The sequence below is a fragment of the Pseudophryne corroboree genome, chromosome 1 (genome assembly GCF_028390025.1).
Source record: "Pseudophryne corroboree isolate aPseCor3 chromosome 1, aPseCor3.hap2, whole genome shotgun sequence".
Taxonomy (NCBI): Eukaryota; Metazoa; Chordata; class Amphibia; order Anura; family Myobatrachidae; genus Pseudophryne; species Pseudophryne corroboree.
In genome coordinates, this window is record NC_086444.1 from 1,036,896,547 (window position 1) to 1,036,907,090 (window position 10,544).

General features: G+C 48.6%; 1 protein-coding gene across 1 annotated transcript in view; it reads left to right on the forward strand.

The window, feature by feature from the left end:
* Window positions 1-10,544, forward strand: part of LOC134923917 (cytochrome P450 4V2) — a 119,232-nt gene that overhangs the window by 104,635 nt on the left and 4,053 nt on the right. The window contains exon 8 of the mRNA XM_063920798.1: window positions 9,509-9,611. Within this exon, the coding sequence (XP_063776868.1) occupies window positions 9,509-9,611 (103 nt within the window). The remainder of the gene's footprint in view (window positions 1-9,508; window positions 9,612-10,544) is intronic.

Genomic DNA, 10,544 nt, shown 5'->3' on the forward strand with positions numbered 1-10,544 from the left:
GGCTGATCACCCTGTCCCCTAGGGCCAGGGTGTCTCTCCTGTGGTGGCTGCAGAGTGCTTACCTTCTCGAGGGCCGCAGATTCGGCATTCAGGACTGGGTCCTGGTGACCACGGACGCAAGCCTCCGAGGGTGGGGAGCAGTCACACAGGGAAGAAATTTCCAAGGTCTGTGGTCAAGTCAGGAGACTTGTCTTCACATCAACATCCTGGAACTAAGGGCAATATACAACGCCCTACGACAAGCGGAGACCCTGCTTCGCGATCGACCTGTGCTGATTCAGTCAGACAACATCACCGCAGTGGCTCATGTAAACCGCCAAGGCAGCACAAGAAGCAGGGTGGCGATGGCGGAAGCCACCAGAATTCTTCGCTGGGCGGAGAATCACGTAAGTGCACTGTCAGCAGTGTTCATTCCGGGAGTGGACAACTGGGAAGCAGACTTCCTCAGCAGGCACGACCTCCACCCGGGAGAGTGAGGACTTCATCAAGAAGTCTTCACGCAGATTGCAAGCCGGTGGGAACTGCCACAAGTAGACATGATGGCGTCCCGCCTCAACAAAAAGCTACAGAGGTATTGCGCCAGGACAAGAGACCCTCAGGCGATAGCTGTAGACGCTCTAGTGACACCGTGGGTGTTCCAGTCGGTCTATGTATTTCCTCCTCTTCCTCTCATACCCAAGGTGCTGAGAATCATAAGAAGAAGAGGAGTGAGAACAATACTCATTGTTCCGGATTGGCCAAGAAGGACTTGGTATCCAGAGCTGCAAGAAATGCTCACAGAGGACCCATGGCCTCTGCCTCTAAGACAGGACTTGTTGCAACAGGGGCCCTGTCTGTTCCAAGACTTACCACGGCTGCGTTTGACGGCATGGCGGTTGAACGCCGGATCCTAGCAGAAAAAGGCATTCCGGATGAGGTTATTCCTACGCTGATAAAGGCTAGGAAGGACGTGATGGCTAAACATTATCACCGTATATGGCGAAAATATGTTGCTTGGTGTGAGGCCAGGAATGCCCCTACGGAGGAATTCCAGCTGGGCCGTTTCCTTCACTTCCTACAGTTGGGAGTGACTTTGGGCCTAAAATTGGGTTCCATTAAGGTCCAGATTTCGGCCCTATCCATTTTCTTTCAAAAAGAACTGGCTTCTCTTCCTGAAGTTCAGACGTTTGTAAAGGGAGTGCTGCATATTCAACCCCCTTTTGTGCCTCCAGTGGCACCTTGGGATCTTAACGTGGTGTTGAGTTTCCTGAAGTCACGCTGGTTTGAGCCACTTAAAACCGTGGAGTTAAAATTTCTCACGTGGAAGGTGGTCATGCTATTAGCCTTGGCTTCAGCTAGGCGTGTGTCAGAATTAGCGGCTTTGTCACATAAAAGCCCCTATCTGGTTTTCCATATGGACAGGGCGGAATTGCGACCCGTCCGCAATTTCTGCCAGAAGTGGTGTCATCTTTTCATATGAACCAACCTATTGTGGTGCCTGTGGCTACTCGTGACTTGGAGGATTCCGAGTTACTAGATGTGGTCAGGGCTTTGAAGGTTTATGTAGCCAGAACGGCTAGAGTCAGGAAAACTGAGTCACTGTTTATCCAGTATGCACCCAACAAGCTGGGTGCTCCTGCTTCAAAGCAAACTATTGCTCGCTGGATCTGTAACACGATTCAGCAGGCTCAGTCTGCGGCGGGATTGCCGCTGCCAAAATCAGTAAAAGCCCATTCCACAAGGAAGGTGGGCTCTTCTTGGGCGGCTGCCCGAGGGGTCTCGGCATTACAGCTTTGCCGAGCAGCTACTTGGTCGGGTTCAAACACTTTTGCAAAGTTCTACAAGTTTGATACCCTGGCTGAGGAGGACCTTGTTTTGCTCATTCGGTGCTGCAGAGTCATCCGCACTCTCCCGCCCGTTTGGGAGCGTTGGTATAATCCCCATGGTCCTTACGGAGTCCCCAGCATCCACTAGGACGTTAGAGAAAATAAGATTTTACTTACCGGTAAATCTATTTCTCGTAGTCCGTAGTGGATGCTGGGCGCCCGTCCCAAGTGCAGACTTTTTTCTGCAATGCTTGTATATAGTTATTGCTTACATAAGGGTTATGTTATAGTTGCATCAGGGTTGATCTGATGCTCTATTGTTGTTCATACTGTTAACTGGGTAAGTTTATCACAAGTTATACGGTGTGATTGGTGTGGCTGGTATGAGTCTTGCCCTGGATTCCAAAATCCTTTCCTTGTACTGTCAGCTCTTCCGGGCACAGTTTCTTTAACTGAGGTCTGGAGGATGGACATAGAGGGAGGAGCCAGAGCACACCAGTATCCAAATTCTTTCTTAAAGTGCCCTGTCTCCTGCGGAGCCCGTCTATTCCCCATGGTCCTTACGGAGTCCTCAGCATCCACTACGGACTACGAGAAATAGATTTACCGGTAAGTAAAATCTTATTTTTAATCAATCTGAAATACAACAAAATCGACCTTTATTAAATATATCCCTAGGTAATCTCATTCTTCTGTTGCATATATGTGTGTACAGTCTTGAGGATGTAGCAGAGTTTCTGTACACACTAGTGGACACCTTACAACTTTGAACAGCCTATTAACAGGTTTGCAACATTGTAATGCACACTGGTAGATGGTAAATTGCATGCTGGGGGCCGCCCAGTGATGCAATCAAAATTCAATTGCGATTGCATCACAAAAACCTCTAAATATAGGTTGACCCCTGTATACGCTGCCAGGCTGCACTGCTGCCATGTGCACTGCTGCCATGTTTCCTATTACAGGTAACGCAGGCGACGTCATCGGGCCCCCAGAAAATGGCCATGACATGCCTGAGTTTCCTGCTCCCTTCCCCCCAATGCCGCGTCACCGCCCACTACTTGTCAATTATAATGCGATTCCAAAATGGAAGGTGAGGTGAGCTGCCACCAGTAATATGCAAATTAACTGTTGACTGGTGAACCTAAAGTCACATTAATAGGTACCTTACCTGGAGATTAATGGAATAACTAATTAGCATGAATTAAATAACAGTAAAAAATAGAAGGTAACTCATAAATATGCCCTTAAAAACAAGGCTTTTACTGTAACTAAGAGAATCAACGAAAACTCCTATAGTTCCGAGAAGTTTCCTAAAGTAAAGGTGTTATGGGTTTGGGGTGTAAATAAACTCTACTGTAAGCACGTGATTGTAAGATATCAATGCTTTTTGGGATAATGAATCACAAAGGAAGATGGATAATCTTATATACAGCGGTCTGTTTTATAAAATATATGAAGTCAAAGATCTTTTTATTAGGTAGTCCATAGAACTTTAAGTTGACTTTTTTATGAAGACAAACTGTACAACAGTCATTGGTTGTATTTTTTAGATATTCCAAAATAGTAAAGTAGGCAAACATCAACAATAATAACGGGATTTATGGTAAGAACTTATCGTTGTTAACTCTCTTTCGGCGAGGTACACTGGGCTCCACAGGGAATAACATCGGGTGTAGAGTAGGATCTTGATCCGAGGCACCAACAGGCTAAAAGCTTTGACTGTTCCCAGAATGCTTAGCGCCGCCTCCTCTATAACCCCGCCTCCGTGCACAGAAGCTCAGTTTTGTTATCCAGCCCAATGCAGTAGCAGGCAAAAAGAGACGACAACCGTTAGTAGCCACATACACCACATACGACAGGAGAAGGTGTCAACGGCTAATTCCATACCAACCCAAAGAAGCTAAGTGCGTCAGGGTGGGCTCCCTGTGGAGCCCAGTGTACCCCGCAGAAAGAGATTTAACAACGGTAAGTTCTTACCATAATTCTCGTTTTCTGCTGCGGGATACACTGGGCTCCACAGGGAATAACATTGGGGATGTCCTAAAGCAGTTCCTTATGGGAGGGGACGCACTGTAGCGGGCACAAGAACCCGGCGTCCAAAGGAAGCATCCTGGAGGCGGATGTATCAAAGGCATAGAACCTTATGAACGTGTTCACTGAGGACCACGTAGCCGCCTTGCACAATTGTTCAAGGGTCGCACCACGGCGGGCCACCCAAGAAGGTCCAACCGACCGAGTAGAATGGGCCTTGATGGTAGCAGGAGCTGGAAGGCCAGCCTGTACATAAGCATGTGCAATCACCATTCTAATCCATCTGACCAAGGTCTGCTCGTTAGCAGGCCAGCCACGTTTGTGAAAACCAAACAGTACAAAGAAAGAATCAGACTTCCGAAGGGATGCAGTTCTCTTCACATAGATACGGAGAGCCCGTACCACATCCAAAGACCACTCTTTGGAAGACAATTCAGGAGAGACAAAGGCCGGAACCACAATCTCCTGATTAAGGTGGACAGAAGACACCACCTTAGGTAGGTACCAGGGACATGTTCTAAGAACTGCCCGGTCACGGTAAAAAATCAGATAGGGGGACCTACACGACAAGGCCCCCAAATCCGGCACCCGTCTAGCAGAGGCAATAGCCAGTAGATAAAATACCTAAAGGGAAAGTCACTTAAGGTCTGCAGATTCAAGATGCTCAAACGGAGACTCTTATAAAGTCTCCAGAACCACCGACAAATCCCAAGGAGCCACAGGCGGGACGTAAGGAGGTTGAATCCGTAACACACCCTGAGTGAACGTATGAACATCAGGCAGAGTGGCAATTTTTCTCTGAAACTAAACCAACAAGGCAGAAATATGAACCTTGATGGAGGCCAGATGAAGGCCAAAGTCCAGGCCCTGTTGCAGAAAGGCCAAAAGTTTGGCCGTACTAAACTTGTAAACATCATGATTATTAGATGCGCACCAAGCAAAGTAAGCATTCCAGACCCTATGGTAAATCCGAGGAGAAGCAGGTTTACGGGCCTTCAGCATAGTCTGAATGACCGCCTCAGAAAAAGCCTTGGCCCTTAGTACGGAAGCTTCAAGAGCCACGCCGTCAAAGCCAGGCGGGCCAAATCCTGGTTAACACAAGGGCCCTGAACGAGGAGGTCTGGTCGTTGTGGAAGCAGAAGAGGACTCTCCAACGAGAGACCTTGGAGGTCTGAGAACCAAAGCCGTCTGGGCCACGCTAGAGCGATCAGAAGTAGGATTCCTCCTTCTTGCTTGAACTTTCTTATTACTCAGGACAGGAGGAAACACGTACGGCAGCCGAAAGTTCCATGGAATTGCCAGAGCATCCACGAACGCTGCTTGAGGATCCCTTTTCCGTGCTCCGAAGACCGGAACCTTGTGTCGAGACGCCATCAGGTCCACATCTGGGAGGCCCCACTTGTCCACTAGGAGTTGAAATACTTCTGGATGGAGGTTCCACTCTCTGGCATGTACATCCTGAAGACTGAGGAAATCCGCTTCCCAATTTAGGACTCCCAGGATGAACACTGCTGATATGGCTGGCAGATGGCGTTCTGCCCACTGAAGAATTCTGGATACTTCCCTCATTGCCACGCGGCTTTGAGTGCCGCCTTGATGATTTATGTACGCCACCATGGTGACGTTGTCCGACTGTACTTGAACAGGTCTGTTCTGTATTAAATGCTGGGCCAAGTTCAGAGCATTGAACACTGCCCGCAGTTCCAGAATGTTTGTCAGGAGGAGAGACTCCTCCTTGGTCCACCGATCCTGAAGGGAGTGTTGCTCCAACACCGTGCCCCAACCTCTCAGACTGGCATCAGTCGTCAGAAGGACCCAGTTGGAGATCCAGAAAGGACGACCCCTGCTCAATCGTTGGTCCTGAAGCCACCAGCTCAGTGACAGACGGACCTCAGGAGACAAGGAGATCATGTGAGACCTGATCCGGTGAGGCAGGCCATCCCACTTGGCAAGAATCAATTACTGTAGATGGTGGGAATGGAATTGAGCGTACTCCACCATGTCGTAGGATGACAACATGCGACCTAGCACTTGCATCACCGAATATATCGACACTTGCGGACGAGATAGAAAGCATTGAATCTTGTCCTGAAGCTTCAGGACCTTCTCCTGAGACAAGAACAACCGCTGGTTGTGAGTGTCTAACAACGCCTCCAGGTGCACCGTGCTCTGCGCAGGGACCAGGGAGGATTTCTTCCAGTTGACGAGCCACCCGTGGGCTTGCAGAAACTGGAGCGTCAGATCCAGATGCCGTAGGATAATTTCTGGGGAATTCGCCAGGATCAACAAGTTGTCCAGATACGGCAGGATCCTGACCCCTTGACGGCGGCGTACAGCAGTCATTACCGCCATGACCTTGGTGAAGACTTGCGGGGCCGTAGTCAAACCAAAAGGAAACGCACGAAATTGGTAATGGAGGTTGCCAACAGCGAACCTCAGATATTGTTGATGCGACATTGCAATAGGAATATGCAGGTAAGCATCCTGTATGTCCAGGGAGACCATATAATCCCCTGGTTCCAAAGCCAGAACAATAGAGCGAAGGGTTTCCATACGAAACTTGGAGACTCTCCCAAATTTGTTCAAGGACTTGAGGTTGAGATTTGGCCGACAGGACCCATTCAGTTTCGGGACAAGGAATAGCGGTGAATAGTACCCCATGCCTCTCTGAGCCAGAGGAAGCTGTACTACCACTTCTGTGTCCAGGAGCGACTGTACCACCGAATGAAGAGTTTTTGCCATCACCTGATCCGAAGGGACGTCTGTCAGGCAAAAATCGATGAGGGGGACGATTCCTGAAGGATACGGCATAACCTCGAGTGACGACTTCCCGTACCCAGGCATCGGAAGTGGTCTTCAACCATTCCTGGGTAAACCCTAGAAGTCGGCCCCCCACCCTGGGATCCCCCAGAGGGAGGCCTGCCCGTCATGCAGCAGGCTTGTCCGTTTTGGAAGCAGGCTGACGAGCAGCCTAGGCCTGTTTAGGTTTGGGCTTGTTGGTTTTGGAAGTGCGAGCCTGTTTTGGGTATGCCTGACCTTTTGCTTTACCTGAAGGACGAAAGGAGCGAAAGGAAGTACTCTTAGCCTTCAGTACCGAAGGAGCAGTACTAGGTAGACACGCTGTTTTAGCCGAGGCTAAATCAGCCACTATCTTGTTGAGGTCCTCTCCAAAAAGAATGTCTCCCTTAAAAGGGAGCACCTCCAGGGTTTTCTTAGAGTCCATATCCACAGACCAGAATCGAAACCATAGAATCCTGCTAGCCAAAATGGACGTAGTAGCATCCTTGGCCGCCAGGATACTGGCATCAGAAGCCGCCTCCTTAATGTAATGAGATGCTGTGACAATATACGACAGACATTGTCTAGCATGAGCCCACGCTTCAATAGCCTCTGCAGCCCATGTGGCTGCAATAGTGGGCCGATGCGCAGAAATGATGGTAGTTACAAGCAGAGCCGAGGACACCAGCCGCGCCACTTGCGAATCCACTGGCGGGGGTGTTTCCCAATTTTTACTTAGCTCCGTGGCGAGAGAATAGCGAGCCAGCATCTTCTTGTGAGGTGTGAATTTCTTTCCTGGATTTTCCCAGGATTCCTGACGTATTTCAACTAAATGGTCAGAATGAGGTAAAACTTGTTTAATAACCTTCTGACGTTTAAATCTGTCCGGTTTCTTGGAGGTAGCATCAGGCTCTGGGTCATCAGTAATTTGAAGAATTAGCCTGTTAGCCTCCAATAAGTCAGGAACATCCACCTGAGAACCGATTCCCCATCAGAATTATCTGGATCAGCGTCTGTGGGATCAGTATATACGCCTTCTTCATCAGATGAGGTGTCAAGGACGTGGGTGGATTGTGAGGAAGTAATGGCTCGCTTAGAGGACCCCTTGGTCTTAGGCGGGCGAGGGTTAGACGTCTGTTTAGTCAGTGAGTGGTTCAATTGCTGTAACTGAGCGGACAGTTGATCTGCCCAAGGCAGATTAACCGTAAGGACCATAAGCGGTTGTATCGGCACAGGAGGTACCATAGGGGGCACAAGTCTAGTTACCAGCGTACTTAATAACGTGGAGAAAGTAGCCCAAGGTGGGTCGTTATGAACCCCCGTTGCTACAGTTCCACTGGGGGGTAGGGAACCACCAGAACCTGAACCCTCTGCTGCTATGTTTTCTTCTAATATGTCTGCAGCATCACCACCACGCAACGTTGCCCCTTGTAGCTGACATGTTCGAAAGCTCAAATCACGGGTAAATCCAGTACAATATCAGCAGCCTAATACCTTAACAAGAACCCCCTGTGCAGTGTATGAGCACAAACAGAGAATTCAAGAGGTATATGGTGACTGAAAATCAGAGAAAAATACACAGTAAGTATATCCTGTGAAACATCTATATTAAACAATAACCCTGACGCACGTAGCCCCCTCAGGTTACAGAATATAGGGATAGCAATCTGAGTGAGATACATGAAATGGAAGTCACACAGCAGCTATATGCACACACACAGAGTCACATGTACAATGCATAAATTATGACATGCAATAAAACTGCACTGGACTAGCAATACAAAGTAATACTAAGTACAGCTATATATAGGCAATAGATATAACAATGCACAGTAAAGACTGGATGTATATCACAGGGTACTTGTACTAAATAACCCTGACTAAATGCACTATTTCTTAACTAACACTGTCAGCAGACATGTAGAATACTTAAGTGTCCTGTAAAATGCACAGCGCTTACATGCAGGCGGCTTTACAGAGGAGGATTTGCCCCAAACAGTCCCAGGATCACCTCAGCTTGAGGTAATGGCGCCCAAACGCTGACAGGGAGTGAGGAAAAGAGAGAGATGCAGCTCAAGGATGGGAACATTTACTCTAAATGGCGCCCTGGGGCTGGGGGAGGGGCTACAGGTCAAAGCCTTATCCCCTTGTTGGGCTTCACCACCGGGTACTGTGGGCTATGTATAAATGTTTTTTAGTAAAACCGAGCTGTGCCCTTGCCCTGGTGGTCTAGTGGGATCCCTGTACTACCACAGTGTCCAGGCCAGCGCGCGTGGCCCGCCTTCCACCGGCCGCGCCAGATCGCGGTTTCCAGCGGGTCCCGCCTGGGGGACCCTCTTACCTCCTCCCAAAATGCAGCCATGCGATCCTGGAGAGCTGCGGCGGGGTGTGTGACTGACAGGAGCAAACCGGAGCCTCCGCTGTAAGTACCCGGCAACCAGGGCGCGGGAGTATACAGCGCCGCTGGGGAAGGTGATGGAGCTGCAGCAGGAGATGTCTGACTGACATCTAACACACACAGTGTCTCTGCTGCAGCCCTTGAAGTCTTCAGATTTCACTTTAAAAAAGCTCTTCTGAGGGCTGCTGGAGCAGCCCACCTGTTGTATGCCTGCACTGCATGGCACCAACTACAAAACTGAGCTCCTATGCACAGAGGCGGGGTTATAGAGGAGGCGGCGCTATGCATTCTGGGAACAGTCAAAGCTTTTAACCTGTTGGTGCCTCGGATCAAGATCCTACTCTACTCCCGATGTTATTCCCTGTGGAGCCCAGTGTACCCCGCAGCAGAAATTAACAATAATTAATCAATACTATTACATGCTGTTCTTAAGATATGGGAAAATCTCACTTTTGTTATTTTATATTACTAATAAACAACTTTTAATATTTAGGGCCATGATACGACGGCAGCTGCTCTAAATTGGTCCTTGTTTTTATTGGGTTCCCACCCAGAGGTCCAGGAGAAGGTTCACAAAGAGCTGGATGACAATTTTGGTAAGCCCTGTCTCAGTTTAATAAGGTGAACCGAAGACTGTTCTTGTCATCACTGGTTAGTATGAGGTTGTCATTAAATGGGCTAAATCCATATGGACTGACAGAAACTTGCAGGTAATGGAGGTTGCTATACCTGTACAACTAGCCTTATATTGAGCATTGGCTTGGGGACATAAAATGCAGTAAGGCACTGGAGCTTATTTACAGAATGCACCTGATGCGCACAAAACATCTTGGTGTAGCCAGCCCACATCATGGCCCCCACTGCCTCTCAAATTAATTCTGCTACAACATGAGCAGTGAAAAAATGCTTTTCTAGCTACACTGTAAAGATCACATCACTACCAAACCATCTACCTCCTTTGTGGCACCTGACCTTTCATTTGAATAGAGGTTTATATTTTTGTGATAGTGACCCCTGTATAATGGACAAACAAAAAGGGCAAAAACAAAAAATACAAACTTGCTTGGTTTTCAAACAAAGTGTAATTGAGTAAATGACTCCCCTAAACCTAAATCAATTTCTATTTTTAAATGTGTTTCTTATCTGTTATACTGGGACTACTGGGGTGGTTATTGGGGATGCCAATCCATGGGCCTTAATCTAGTTTACTAACATTGCCTTGTTATTTTTAACCCAATGCACTGTGTATTGGGGATGTAGTTATGTGACCAACCGCCGGTCACTATATTGATGCCGGGATCCAGGGCGATTCAGAGCCTGACAGTCGGCATGCCAACTAACAGGGACTATTCCCAGTTGGTGTCCACTATGCCCATAGAGTGGGAATAGAACCTGTGGTGAGCGCAGCGATCCACCAAGCTCCTGCGCGGCGAGTGCAGCAAGCCCACAAGGGGCCTCGTTGCGCTCCCCCGCCGGCAATCTAAAGATCATGATCCCGGCGTCGGGACCAGCGGGATCCCAAACGCGGG